Raw genomic sequence first — 15,447 nt, 5'->3', positions numbered from 1 at the left:
ATGAGAGAAGCAGAGACACCAGTAAAGGTCAAAAGGAAGGCTTTATTAAAGGCTTATGTTTCCTTCTCCAGCAAAACATGACCCACTTTACAGTGTTTTCTAAACAACAAGTAATTTTCTACCCTATTACATAAAACCGTGCTCATAATTAAAAGCCTTTCCGACGACAAACATGCTTGGTTAATCAGAAGTGCTGTGATATTAATAGTCAGACGGCTCTCCGCTGTTCAAGAAAATTTATTATCCAACACCATTCCATGGCGTACAAATCACGCGCGATGCAAATACGTATTTTGCACGTTATACTCAGCCAAGATTACCTTTTTGGTTGGCTGGATACCCAGTGGTTACCAGCTCGTATTTCAAAAGCTCTCTTCGTATTCTGTCTTTCGAGGAATTTTCAATTAGAACCAGGAAGATCACACATTGCCTTTGCTAAAAGCAGTGTATTCCGATTGGTTTGTGTAATCGAAGGAGTTTTTACGGGAGACGCCTTTTTAAACTTTGAGAAAGTCGGTTTTAGTCGGTATTGGTAATTATCAAATTCAAACCGGGCTTTTTAGGCAGAATGGAAGTACTCTTCCGTTGTTTTGATCAGATGCACGGTCGTACTTTCTTAGTCGTGAACTAGAGATTCTTATAGACGATGCCCCAAATCGTAAAGCCTCCGTAAAACAATGCTTGCATAACGCTCAATTTACTTTTAAACAAATCATTTAATGAAAGTTTCCTGCAAATGTTCCACAAAACTGAAATGAACCTGCACTGAAAAACAAACATGTACTGCAAAAATTTTCTGAAGAATCTAAACCGACACAGGCGATTTTACTGAGAAAGTTGAAAAAATTCTACAGCAAAAAAGCGGTTGGATAATAAATCGGTTCAGTGCGAAGCTCGCGTTTGTAAATCTTTCCCAATATTTGCATTTTGACTCGCTAAAGAAAATTGTAATAATTTGCCAATAAAATTTGATTAAGCTTCACAGCAAGGCAAGCATGTCTGTCGAGAAAATTGAATGAACGTCACTTATCCTACAATAAAACTATCTGAGGACACAAAATACAACAATGCGCCACTGTCAAAAACACTACGAAATTCCTAATCACAAGTGACTTCATAAGACCTTGTATTTTCTTGTTTAGGACTAAAAACACTACCATATTATTGATTATAAATAACGTAATAAACTTTAGTATTTCTTGTTTAAAGACTGAAAACACTACCAAATTCTTGTATATCTTGTTTAGAGACTAAACACTACCAAATTCCTGATTATACATGAAATAAAAAACCTCACAAACTTCTTGTTTAGAGGGCAAGGGTAAGCATGTCTGTCGAGAAAATTGAATGAACGTCACTTGTCCTACAATAAAACTATCTGAGGACGCAAAATACAACAATGTGCCACAGTCAAAAACACTACCAAATTCCTAATCACAAGTGACTTCATAAGACCTTTGTATTTTCTTGTTTAGAGACTAAGACACTACCAAATTCTTGATTATAAATGGAATAAGAAAACCTTAGTATACCTTGTTTAGAGACTAAAAACGCTACCAAATTCTTGATTATAAATGAAATAAAAAACCTCACAATCTTCTTGTTTAGAGACTAAAACATTACTTAATTCTTGATCATAAATAAAATCACGACCTTAGTATTTTTTGTTTGGTGGCTATAACCACTACAAAAAACCTTATCATAACTGGCTGTTGTTATGAAGTGAAATATTATTTTTAGTGCTCCGTAATTTTAGTTCATGATTTATTGTTTATAACTTTGTAAAACATGAGAATCTTGTGATTTAAGACCTTAGACCTTGGCATTTTCTTGATAGGAGACTAAAAAACGTTACCAAATTCCTAATTATAAATTTCATTATTATACCTTAGTATTTTCTTGCCAAGAGACTTAAAACACTACCAAATTGCTACTTATAAATGTCAGTACCAAATTTCTTCCTAATAATAACTTTATTAATCCTGAGTACGTATTTTTTGTTAGTGTCTGAAAACGCTACCAAATTCTTAATTACAAATTCCATCAGCTAACATCATTCGACTAGTATCTTCTTTTTAAGTGAAGAATAACATAATATAACAATAGAGTTGATGTTCTTGGGCGTAAATATGTTTTTGGCCCGACTCAGGCTCATTTTTATTACTATTATAATCATTTCAGAGGGCATTAAGTAAAGAAACCCAAACAAATTAAGCGATATCTTAAAAACTGCCGACTTGCGAGTCGGCGTTAATTTCAGATTGAAAACTAGGTTTAAAAGTTTACAAAACGTGGCAGACAACCGCAAAATTACTCAAAACAATCTTTGCTTGAAAAGGAAATTACAGAATTCTATCGGCAGCAAAGAAATAGTCGTCATTTAGAAGTGTTAAAATTAATTGTACTGTTAACTGAACTGGCAGTTTCGAATATGCCTGAAATTCAACTGAGCGAGTTTCGCTCGACGAAGACAAACTTACATTATTTTCGCCACCTGGATTCTTCTTTGAGTTTCTGTAATTCCTCTTCATCTAGCTGAGAAGACTGAAAATTTGCTTTCCCGTTCAGTCCTTCAAAAATTTTGTCGTTATAAAGCTCAAAAACAGTTTTGAAGCTTCTCGACTCAAATTAAACGAAGCTGCCCGCCAGCAAGAAAACGGCGCGAACAGAATGGTTTTCAGTTCTGATCGTTAATAACTTTTTTCAGTCTAATTGGTCCACCGCAGCGGGCTAAAATATATTTTAGCCCGCTGAATTCTCCATTTTAGCCCGCAAAATACGCCGCAATGCCCGATGAAATGATTATAATAAAGGTTTAGGCCCCCCTCTTACAAACAGAATTATGGCGTCTTTAAAAGCAATGGTATCCATGTGATACCTTGCAACATTTTAACACTGCTCAAAAGGAAGTCTCGTATGTTTCGTTTGGTGGCTCATGAATGTCCGCAATGACTACGTCACTTTCAGGGCAAATCGTGATAGGTTTGGGTTTTGTTATTTTAGTCACCTCACTTCTGGTATCGGCTTTCTTGTCACCATTCTGAGTTTCCTTCACGTTAGTTTCGTCGATTTCCTCAAGGCTAAATTCCATAGCTCCGGTGTCTTTTAAAGTGCTTGAAATCGACGGCATGTTTATTTTTCCTGTTTGGAGTTGTTGTTTAAGAGCATTCCTGCCAACCAATCCACGTAATTCGCCCTGTAACTCATTCAGAGGCAGCAGCATGGCCAAACAACACGAAAAGGACCATTGTGGATTTTTGCGCCACTCTTTTATGTGACTGTAAACTAGTAGAAGGTACTGGACTGCAAAGAAAAAGAAGCTCCGGATTAGTAATCAATTAATAATGAGGACATAATAATAATAATAATAATAATAATAATAATAATAATAATAATAATAATAATAATAATAATAATAATAATAATTGAAACATATTTATACAGGATGACCATTTTATTTATAAAAACTGCTATCCATATGGGTCCTGTGTAAACGATAAATTGTATTCGTAAACTGTCTGAATTGCTTTAGAGTGCTCCAGTATAGATAATTGGACCGCTTTCTGGGACTGGCTTGTTCATATAGCGAATCTTCCGTGGGCCGATGACCGTCATTGAAAATGACCGATGATTGATGCATTTTCAAACTTTTACCCACAAAGTATATTTGGCTACAAACCATCAGCAGTACATCGGCATAGAGTAAATAACCCCCCTCCACAAAAGAGGTATTTGCCTTTGCAGGTTAAAATTTTAAACATGTCAAAACCGCGATACTTACCCACCAAAAGTCCAATCACCAAAGAGTTAGCTCCGATGACTAATACTGTAAACACGGTGCTGTCCACGTATGAGTCTATTGAGGCGGGTATGTTTTCTTTGGGAATCTTGCTAACAGTTCCAATGCCGAGGTTGACGAAGGTAACCGCGAGGGATGTCAGCATTAACCTGTTCTCGAATTTATCCAATATGGGGTGGACATATGCAAAGAGCATTCCATAGAGACCTGACATGACACACGCAAGTCCAACATAGGCCCTGCTTTCTCCTCCCACAAGTATCAAACCGGATGTCAATACAACCTTCCGAACCATCTCGACAAACTCCCAATACCACGAATGAGAATTATAATTCTCGAATAGGAATCGCAATCCCCTGAAAACTTCGGTGCTTTGTTCCTGTGTGTGAGATGTTTCGTTGTCAGCTTCGCTTTCACCAATCATCTTTCGTTGTTTCCAAAGAACTGTCATCGATACGGCTGGCAGAAGGAGTATGTAGAAAACCGCACAGTATGCAACGATGACCAAACGATTGTACTCTGGACCATGGCATATTATGTTGTAATCTGCTTTGAGGAACTTTGGACATTCCTTTTCGTTTTCGTCGCCACAAAGTTCCCGACAAGCCAAGGGGAGCACGTTTGCTGCTTTAGAGCATGTACTCAGGTACGTCACGTAAAGAACAAAAAACAAGTTTCTGTAGATTAGTTCTTTCGCTTGTGAAGTTTTCACCACGAGATCCCTTTCATCTAAACTGCTCCGCATCAGAAAGAGCTTTCTCAGTCCGTAGATAACGAGAGACATCGTGATGGCGGTAGCATTTAAAGCGAGAATGGCAAACAAGCTTCCAAATGCATCGACTTTCAAACCTGGTAGTATGCAGTGAATAGGTGCCATCTGGAGTACGTTCAGCTGTAACAGTTCTGAATATTTCCCAATAAGGGCGAGTGATTCTGGCCACTTTATGTAGGCAAATGCTTCCAGGACACCAAACGTTACTTGGTAAAAGCCTATTACGATCTTCAGTCTTCCAAGAATCATATCCACTGTAGAGCGTCCAGTACTCTTCTTGCATTTCTTTTTGCTTGTCCACACCACGAGTGCAACAATAATCGCAATCACAGCTGCTGCAATTGACAGCTGGCCAGCCATCCAGGTCTTTGTTGGACATGTTTTGCATGTTTGCATTTGCTTATAGTACCCAGCACTGCACACCTCACACAATGGACCTTCATAGCCATCATCACATTTAGAATCTAGATCTCCCCTGCACGATTCCTTTCTTGGGCATCTATGTGTCTTAGGCAGGACGTAAGGGTACTCTATGAGGGAACCGTTACGCGAAGAATTGCGTGAAGAATTTCCTACAACAGGAATGATGTTCACGAGATTCATGGTGTACTTTTCATACAATAGTTTGTGTGTATTGTTCCCCCATTTCCACCAGTAGCCAGACTCAAGAGTAGCATAGTCATCCACACATTTTAGCCCAGCTTGATCACACTGTTTACAACCTTCAAAAAGATGTATTCGGAAAAATCCATCCAAGCATTTGCAGGCTCTGAATCCTGCAAAAATGCTTGTATTTGTTCCTGAAATAAAAGTGAAAACTACAAATTAATAATTATATAATTTATTATATACTATAAAACACCAGTCGGACGCTTAACCAATGAGCTACAGTAGACTCGTGAGCGCTAGCTCACTGTCTATTTAACTTGGTTTAAATGGGGCAAACATCCTGCATACCGCTAGGATTGATTAGATTTGTCAACACGTGGGATAAGTGTTGAAAGAAATGATGGTAAATATCAAGCTTTGCACAACACATTTAAAGAGATATCGTTATTCAGTGCCACTCGCTACTCGAAAACGATTCTCGATCTTAATTTTCTAATGACTTTTTAGAATTGTTAAAACAATTCTAAACTGCAATTACGATTCTTTAGCTAGATCTATGATCGCAAATTTGTAATTAAAATTGGCGAGAGAATAAGAAAGACATCAATACTCTCAAGACAGTCAGCAGGTAAACGAAATCAATATTTTTAAATTAAGGTACACTACTTGAAGAAACATGTGGGGACAAGACTATAAGAACTTCCAAGCGTCATTATACATTCCTGTAAAACACAATCTATGATCCAAGGTACAATATTTATCCCCACTTTAATTGAGAGTGCAATTTCCAGGATCGCTATTTCATTTCATCCTCAAGGCTAATTTATACATCAATATAAATTCAAGGCAATGTCATAACCACAGACTTGCTTACCGTAATGATTCGATTTAGCGCCCTCCTTCCAATAAGCGCCCCCTTCCGAATAAGCGCCCCCCTTCGAATGTGTTTTTGTTAATAAGCGCCCCTATTCCAATAAGCGCCCCCATTCTAATAAGCGCTCCCATTCTTATACGCGCCCCTATTCTAAAAAGCGCTCCTATTGTGGCTAACTGCCCCTACTGAACTCGTCAACGTCGAAAAGATAAACTCATGAACATTTACCGTATCATACATGTATATATTTACTGCTAAAATGAACAATTCTTGTTAGTTACATTTGGTTGTTTCGCAAGAAAAAAATAAGCGCCCTGTCCCGAATAAGCGCCCTGTCTCCAATAAGCGCCCGCCCTTAAGGTGGTAAAAGTAAATAAGCGCCCCGGGCGCTAAATCGAATCATTACGGTAAGTACTCCTTCTAGCGAGAGAATCTACCAGTTCACTTCCTGTCATGGATCACTTGCTGCACGTGATCCTCTAACGTCGAATGATCTCACTCTGACAGTCATGTGCTTGCTGTCATGTACAGTGCCGACCGATCTAGCTGAATTGCGTTGAAATGTTCCCAGAAAGCTGTTCCACAAAAAGATTTCTCCGATTATTGAATTTCAGCCTGGTTAAAAGGCTGTGGCTTTAAAATGGTATAAAAAGAAACATAGCGATCTTTGAGAAATCGGAGAGACGCTTTCAAAATGTTATGTGTTAACTCTTACTAACCGAGCGCGAGGGCCGTACTGGGGAATATTGGCCCGAGGTCGTTTTTGTACGGACCTCGCTGCGCTCGGTCCGTACAAAAACGACCGAGGGCCATTATTCCCCAGTACGGCTCGAGCAAGCTAGGTTAGTAAGTAGTTTATTATATGGCACTCGAGTCATGCTTGTTTATTTTTCTGTTAAAAAGCACTTCCGGTCACTTGCATTCAAAGGGCTTCCTCCGTAACGTGTTTATGATGACGCGAGCAACTCAGAAAGAGCAAGCTACCACGAGTTTGAACACAACTTTATTGATCGTGACGAAGAAGACGAATATTCACCAAGCGGATTTTATTATTCTAAAGAGCGGGACAGTTCTGATGTAGAAACTGGACTAAGCACCACGGAAAGCCAGGAGGCCGCTGAGCTAACCAAACTGAGGTTTCTTGGCCATCATTCTGCTGTTGAAGTTGGACTTCTCCGCAGCGTAACTTTCGGCATTCGTCTCTGCACAGGTAACCAAAGCGTACTATGAGAGTTTGTATGGATGTACTAAGAAGGCTTGTATGGATTTGAAATAAAGTTGAGAAAAATATCCCTGTAACGGCGGGTAAACCCAAACGTCAGCAACCCATTCAATCAACATTCAAATCTGTGCACCGTTCCGAACGTTACAAAAATTAACTTATAGTGGCTGTAGTGAGTATGAGATGGTGCTTACAAGAGATCTCCTCTGTCTCCCCCGGATGGGGTGGATTTTGTACTCGCCCTAGGCTCGACCGTTAGCTAGGTGCTCGCATTTGAATTTCACGGCCGTAATGGCGCCCGATATGTACCGAAGTTGTGAATTCAAATGAAGTTCTTGGCTCCAAACTTCAACTTGAATGCAATTCAATTACATAGAAAGATGGAATAATTATCGCTCTTGGATCGTGAAGGGAAAAGATCGAGTTAGGTCTGGTTTTGAGGTACTTTTAGCGAGTTTTTCGAAGAGGCCTGCGTTCGCCTTTCGAATTTGCTTTCCTACCTTGTCTTTCTTTTAGTACGCAACAGAGGGTTGCTGACGAAAATCGCGCGTATGACTTTCTAAAGCACTAGAAATACAAAAAAGTGACACCAGGTAAGGTTTAAAGTTTCATTATAACTTTTCGCCGGTAAAAAGGGATATTTTTCTCAACTTTATTTCAAATCCATACAAGCCTTCTTAGTACATCCATACAAACTCTCATAGTACGCTTTGGTTACCTGTGGTCTCTGGTTCGTCAACAGAAGTGTAAGGATAAATTAAAAAAAAAAAAAAAAAAAAAAAAAAAACACCAGACAGTTCTATGAATTACCTATTGGATTGGAATCGCTTAATTTTCCCGCTTCATAAAGATCATCTTTGACTTCGTCGTCTTCATCAATCGCCCGGAGCGGCTTTTTACCTTCGCTGTATAAGCCTTACTTGTGAACAATATGACTGGCACTATAGTACTCTTCTCGATTTTTCAAACTCAGTGTCGTTGATGATGTTGAATGGATATTTCTTCTCAGACCTGTATCGCTGTATGCTTCGCTAAAAACGGGAAATTGCTGCTGGCTCGTACTCTTGTCCTCTTTTAGCTAGCTCCGTGTGTTTATAAAAAATTCGCTGCGCGTGTGAAAAATTTGGACTCATTTGGACGGAAAATTGCTCAAGCTCAGAAGCAGGTAGGCTATCAATTCTTACTAATTCACTCAGTTTGTCATACTATTAGCTTCACGTACCTTCAATTGAGCGGAGAAGAGCTTTCATTTCAGTAGCTGTCTTCTATTTGTGTTTATACTTTTCCGTTCGTTTATAAAATCGTCTAAGGCCTCCTGGCTTTCGGCGATGCCTGTTTCAGTTTCCACATCAGAAGTTTCCCGATCTTAAGATAATTCGGTTGAAATTCGCTTGGTGAATATTCGTTTTCTTCGTTCACGTTTTAAACTCTGTAAAATATCAATCTGTTTGGTAGTTTCTTTGCGAAAAATGAGAGTATGTACACGTTTTCTTCTCGCAGGTTTAGTTGAAAATTTGAATTTGCCAGCTTTCGAAAAAAATACTCGGCTTAGACCGTTTTCATGGAAACGGTCCGTATGGCAAAATCCCGACCAAGAAAGAACCAATCAGAACGCTCGGATTTGCCTAAGACTGGCTTTGCCATATAATAAAACAAATTATTTTCAATGTTAAACAGGTTACGGCGGTGTAAAGGCATTTCAACAAACTCGATAAAGCAAAATGGTAAATATCCTAATAATTAGCTTAGGCTGGCAGAGCAACATTTCATTCGGTTTTCAATGGCATAACAAAAAGCCTCCCTTCCTCCTCTCCGTTGGTTTTAATAAGGTATATATAGTGACCTAGTGCCCTTCGTTCCCTTACCCCTTCTTGCTTCTATAGTAAGGGTTACAGATTGGAAACATTAAGCCTACTAATATATCTTGTGTTTACGATCAAGAATCTGCTCTTTATTTATGTGCTCACCTTGTGGACAAGCAATGCAATCTTGTGCCCTTTTTCCAGGCGCTTTATTGTAGGGCACAAAAGTTCCATCGGGACATTTCAGGCAGCTGTCGTTAACATACGCTTTAGTGTCCGAGTAAAAACCACCTAGAAAGACGTTTGAAAAAGAAAACAAACATTGCTCTTAACAGTGATGGACAACTTATTGTTACGATTTACATTAGAGCATCCATGTTTCCTAATGCGATGATCATGAATGGCTTTTGTGTGTGATGCCCACAAGGCATTTCTTTACTGAAACCCTTTTTATTCAAAATGTGATCTAATAACAACAACAACTACTACATTGTCGTCCCTATTATCGCCATCATTATCATCAACAGTAAAATAAGCAACAACATAAACTACAAGGAACAAGTATTCGCAAACAAATAAAACAGCTCAGCTGTTTTATTATAACAAATAAAAAAAAAAACAGAAATTACGAAAATAAAGTTAAATTCAAAATGTACTAGGATAGAGAAGATTGCCGGACATACTGATTGAACCACATCTATAACGGTTTTATAAGTTACGAATTATTTTTACTAGTAAAAGGTAATTTATAGGTTTTTTCTCAAGTCGGATGAAATGTTATTCTAGATTACTCGTCCAGTAACGGTAAAAACAGTTTTCATTTTTCTAAAATTATTACTTATTTCCACAAACTGCAGACGTATTGTTGTAAACATGGACCTCCTTTAATAAGTTGATTTTTATAAGTTGTGAATTATCTCATCACCCCCAATCTTCGGCTTTTGCTTGGAAAACAAATTTAGACCGTTATGATCACAGCTATTACGTTCCAACTCATTTGATAATGGAGGTTAATATTTTAATGAGTGTTATATTTAGTAAATAAACCCCTTCAGGCGGCTGGTATATTAGAGGATAATGCCCGGGGCTGTAGATTGTCGAAAAATGAACAGTTGGCCGAGAAGCGAAGCTTCGAGGGCAACTGTGAAATTTTGAGGACAATCTTTCAGCCAAGGGCATTATCCTCCAATATACCAGCGAGCCAGAAAGGGGTTTATATATTTTATAACCCTCCGATTAATTTCTACAACGCGCTTAATCACCAGTAAATTTAGAGGAAAAAACCTACGTAATAAACCCGGCGTAACTGGGGTTGAAACAAATGTAAGTTGATGGTTTACGTGATTCTTTAACTCCGTGTTTTCATCAAAAGTTAGAATTGAATAAGATGACTTCATTCGTTTGTTTTGTGCTTACCTACAAAATCGGGCGAAGAATATCAAATCGGACGGGGTATATTCGCTGATACCCGTCGTCCGATTTTGTACCACGTGATGCGTTTTGTCCAATGAGCGCGCGCAAAAAATAATGAGTAGGTTATAAGAGCTCATATACTATTGCCCAAAAACCAATCAAAACTCAGGAATCGCAAGATACCATTGCTATTTTTTAATAAAAGCACATATACAGTCACTAGACATACCCGCAGGACATTCCAAGCACTGCAGTTCATCAGGATCGCTGACAGAGGCATTGACAAACGTTCCCGTGGGACATGGAGCAACTTCGAATTTACTATTGCTGCTACTTGCAAATCCAGCTCGGTGAAATGCCTCTAGTAAATGGCCATCAATGGTAATGTACTCCGAGGTACCTAGACCACTAAAATTTGAATTGTAAAAACAAAGCTTTAGTAAAGTGATATAAATAAAATGTGACAGGCCAAGCACGACTCCCGCTGGTTGCTAAATGTTAGCCTTAAGTCTGTTAACCCTATTCAGACCGGGCTTTTTTTGGTCTTTTCAGACCGAGGGGGGGGGGGGATTCCGCCCCCCTTCGTAACTTCCAGAATATTTAAGCAATCACAATGAAACTTACAGGATAAATAGTATGTCCCAAAATCTATCTTTTGGTATATGTCACGTGGGATTATGACGTCACATCACATGACAATTACATCATAATATCAAAACAGCCGCCATCTTGGATCCACCATCTTGGATTTCGAAATTTTTCCAAAACGTCAGAAAACCGCCCAAAATTACTTGAAAATACTCAAAACTTATAAAAATGTGCTTAAAACCTGTAAACAGGTGAAAATAATTGCTTTAAAGTTATTTTTCATTACTAGAAACACGAAAATTACAAATTTGGGAAAACATGCCTGTCAAAATGCCGTTGCCATGGTGACGTCAGGTTTCTGACACAACAACCTACCCTTCCAAATTATTCCCAGATAAATTTTAGATAAAGTCGCAAAGTTTGACACCGTTTGGTTGAATATTAAAAAAGTTATAAGCGTTCAAAGTCGGCGCGGGCACTTTACGCCCCCCCCCGGTCTGGATAGGGTTAACGTAGGATTTGATTAAAGCTCACTAGAGCCGTTTCAGTGATGATCTTTATGTCATTGTGTTTGCTAGCTCTGTGGCATATTTCGTTAGGTTTATCGGCTCATGTTTGTTGAAAGATTCTTAATAGCCTTTAAAGGACTGTTGTAGTCTATATTGTGTATCGGATCAGTGGATTTCTAAGTGTCAACTCGTATATCTGAAGTGGCGGTTAGTTCGTAGGATAACGTTAGTAGTAATGTACTACACTCTGAGGCAAATTTGCCTTAGAGATGTAGTACATCACTACTTCCAGTGCTGGATACAAAATATGGGCCAAAAATGGATTCAAATATTGGAATCAAATATTAGAATCAAAAACTGAAATTCAAACCCTAGAAAACCAAGCCTGTAAAACCAAGCCTGAAAAACCAACCCTAGGTCAACCCTAGGATCAAAATAAAAAAATCTCTTATACCTTTTTCAAAATTTTGGATACAGTGCTTTTAAACAAGCCGAGTTTTTATGCTGTTGTTATTATCATGGTAAATCTCTTGTACTGAATATCTGTTGTGAATTATCTTCTAAAACGATTATGATTTTTGTTATTTTTGAATTCATTTTTTCTTTTTCAAGGTTGGATAATACACTGTTTAAATCATTGTAAATGTTACATATGTATTTACTTGTTTCATTTTCTTCATTTAATAATTTTGTTAATGGCTTGCAATGTCCATCTTGTTTTAGTTTTTTTTCTAAATATACTAAAGTGTCTAGATTTTCATATACCCAATCTCCGAGTTTTGATAATTCTTTTAATGTTACGATATACTTCAGTGTGTTTATTGCGTCATCAGACATATTTTTGAATGTATCTGCTTTGAAACATATTTTCTTTAAATTTTCCATGTTTATTTTCATGTTGGTCATTTATCTATATATATAGTGTATGTTTTTATTTTTATGCGTTTTTTCATGAATCTCTTATACTCTTTTTCAAACTTTTTTTATAGTGCTTTCGAATGGGATTGTCTTATATGGGTCCACTTGCTACCCAGACTGTACTCTTTTTTACATTGCTCACAAAACCATCGTGTATTTCGCATGTAACGGGCTTTTGTGCGCATTATAGCTTTCATTTTGTCTTCTTTGGTAAACCATCTCTGGTATCGGCCATTAACAATATTATCATTCCAAAACATCAATTGTTATATATTAATGACACAATATATTAATTTCTTATATCATTAATAGTGCGTTTAAGGGAAAAACACATATAAAAATAAAATCTCTTTGTAATATATATATGAATAATAAAAGATTTATAATCGGTTTAACCTCGGATAAAAATAATAGATCGAATGATATTAAAATAATTGCTAAAATCTTAGAAGATGAATTTAATTTCAAGCACATGGTATTTAATCAGCCAAACAGTGTAATTGTTATGGATGGCGGGGCTAACCCATGGGCCGATTATATTGAAGCATATTTTGATAATTATAAAGATACTAATTACGTAATATCAAATTTGTTTAATTTAGATATTGTCGAAATGCTTTTTGATAACGGCTGTAGTATTATAAATATTGATACCTTTTTTTATAATGAAAATCAATTAGATGAAAAATTAGTTGTTGATAAATTCAATGTTTTTTTAAAATGAATGTATGTCCTAAAATATTTTTTGTAATCAAATACTGATTTATAAAAATATTATACTTAATATTTTTATTTGCATGTGTAATACTTGATAATTGATTTTAAGGCACTCTTAACATATACTCCATAAATAAAATTAAAAATTGTTTATATATCTTTCAAATCCTTGATTGGAATCCAACTGTTGAAGTCATCACTGTATCCTTTCCACTTAACTAAAGCTTGTTTCTTCTTATAATCTCTACGGACCACTTTATCAATTCTGAATACATCCTGTTTTGCTTTTAACAGTTCAGGTTCATAAAAGCTTCCTTGTATGTCTTCATTATTGAGATCTTTCAATTTGAAAGTAATAGGATTAGTGTATTGTATCTTATCGATTGTAAAAATTTCTTCGGTCCAGTTTGGGGTGTACCCTTTATCGAAAATATTTCTTTTATATTTCGATATTCGAACCTTATCACCTATTTTGAATTTCGGTTTCGGTTTTGATGTTTCCATGTCACCGTATAAATTGAAATATACTAAGCCTTCATTCTTTTTCCTCGAGGCTTCTACAGGTGTCATTTTAATGCTTGAGTGTTTGGTATTATTATACTGTTTTAACAGCTTGGGTAGCATATCGAGGTACGTCGTATTACCTTGAGTAGTGAATTGTTTCCACATTCGGGTTTTAATTGTCCTATTCCATCGTTCACAAACACTACTCTTCTCTTCGTTCTCGGTGGAGTATAGTGTTATACCATTCTTTTCCAAAAGCTCCTTCATATTTTTATTGTAATACTCTTTCCCTTTATCAGTCCAAAGATATTGTGGTTTACGCCCCTCTTTGAATATTGTTTTGAATGCTTGAGTTACAGTTTCACCTTTTTTGTCTTTTAGTGGCACTATCCAACCATATTTACTGAAAACATCCAGTACCATGAGAAGATATCTATATCCCTTGTTCCATTTACTAAACTGTTGCATTTCGACCAAATCCGAACACCATATTTTATCAATATGGTTAACTATAACACGCCGTCGAGTAAAGTTACGCTTTATTGGTTTGTGTAACTCATCAGCTAATTCTTTTTGCCAGCTTTCTTCACTCGACGGCCTTTTCCGTTTTTTGACTTCTTTTTTTTTATACCCATACCTACTTTCGATTTACCAGCTATTATATTTCGAGCCAAAGCATGTCCCCATTGCCTGTCTTTCCATGGTATTGCGTCTAAGGATTTAACCATTTTCCTGTCTGCTTCATTTTTGCACTTTACTTGATCTTTTGAGGATTTATTTGCACATACGCTGTAATCTACATCATGTTGCATGCTGACGGCATCTGTTTTTCCTGTTGGTTTTTCATATATCTCCAGTATTTTACCTGTTTTTTGATCCCACTTTACCTGTTTCTCTAAAGGATTACCAGGACCTGTATAACGATGACCAGGCATTACAAAACCCTTTTTTGGTGCTACTTTTAAAATAGCTTTATGGATATCGATACCTTTTCCCTTTCTGTAGTAATCAACATTGTCTTTCACTCCTTTGAAAGCTTGCCCAGCTAAAAGTCTAGCCATAGCACCAAAACTTGGTGCTGGGGTAACAAAATTTGAAGCCATGTATGCTATTTTATCAGTTGTAGATGGTCCTTCATAACGAGCAAGAGCTCCACCACTTTGACTTTTGACAAATTTAGTTTTAGTGATTCCACATTCAACACATTTACATTTAAGCATTAAACGTCCATTTTTAGCCATTACAAATTGTTCAGACTCTGGTATACACTCAGTCTGTTTCTTCTGTTTTACACAATATGATTTAACCATTATATATATATTGATTAGATATTAATCACAGTATTTATTCCTCCATTTTCCTGCTTTTTTATCCCAAACGGTTCCAGAGCATGACGGATCTTGATGCTCACTTGGAGATGTCCAGAATTTCTTTGAGAATAATCCGTTTTTCGTGTTGAAGGCACCTTTTGCGATATCTCCCGACCAATACTTTTTAAATAAATCCTTATCACCACCAGTAATACCCATTATGAAGCTTGCAACGTCTTGAGCTTGTTGAAATCCTGGAATCTTTTCGCCGACCTTTTTGTTAATCGTTTCACCAACTCCTCGCCCCTTTTTCTCACTCACAAAACGAGTTTTAGTAATACCACAAGAAACGCATTTCGATTTGAGCATTAAACGATTGTTTTTTGTTCTCACATATTTTTCAGAACCAG

General features: G+C 37.0%; 1 protein-coding gene across 1 annotated transcript; it reads right to left on the bottom strand.

The window, feature by feature from the left end:
- Positions 1–28: 28 nt before the first annotated feature.
- On the bottom strand, positions 29–14,662 carry LOC144640224 (uncharacterized). Its single transcript, XM_078499425.1, has 5 exons — positions 14,418–14,662; positions 10,721–10,899; positions 9,244–9,369; positions 3,782–5,371; positions 29–3,303 (listed from the first exon to the last, which is right to left on the bottom strand). The coding sequence occupies exons 1-5, from the start codon at positions 14,660–14,662 to the stop codon at positions 2,900–2,902; spliced, it is 2,544 nt and encodes an 847-aa protein (XP_078355551.1). The 3' UTR covers positions 29–2,899.
- Positions 14,663–15,447: the final 785 nt, after the last annotated feature.

Source organism: Oculina patagonica, unplaced genomic scaffold (genome assembly GCF_052425735.1).
Source record: "Oculina patagonica isolate OP01 unplaced genomic scaffold, crgOcupat unplaced2, whole genome shotgun sequence".
Classification (NCBI taxonomy): domain Eukaryota; kingdom Metazoa; phylum Cnidaria; class Anthozoa; order Scleractinia; family Oculinidae; genus Oculina; species Oculina patagonica.
The sequence above is the reverse complement of the archived record's forward strand: the minus strand, read 5'-3'. Positions and strand labels throughout refer to the sequence as shown.

Coding starts and splice junctions, on each gene's coding strand:
- LOC144640224 (XM_078499425.1), bottom strand. CDS start 14,662: ATGCCTGGTCATCGTTATACAGGTCCTGGTAATCCTTTAGAGAAACAG. Junction 10,900..14,417: donor GCAATACCATGGAAAGACAG/GCAATGGGGACA, acceptor TTCAAATTTTAG/TGGTCTAGGTACCTCGGAGT. Junction 3,304..3,781: donor GGTGATTGGACTTTTGGTGG/GTAAGTATCGCG, acceptor TTTTCTTTGCAG/TCCAGTACCTTCTACTAGTT.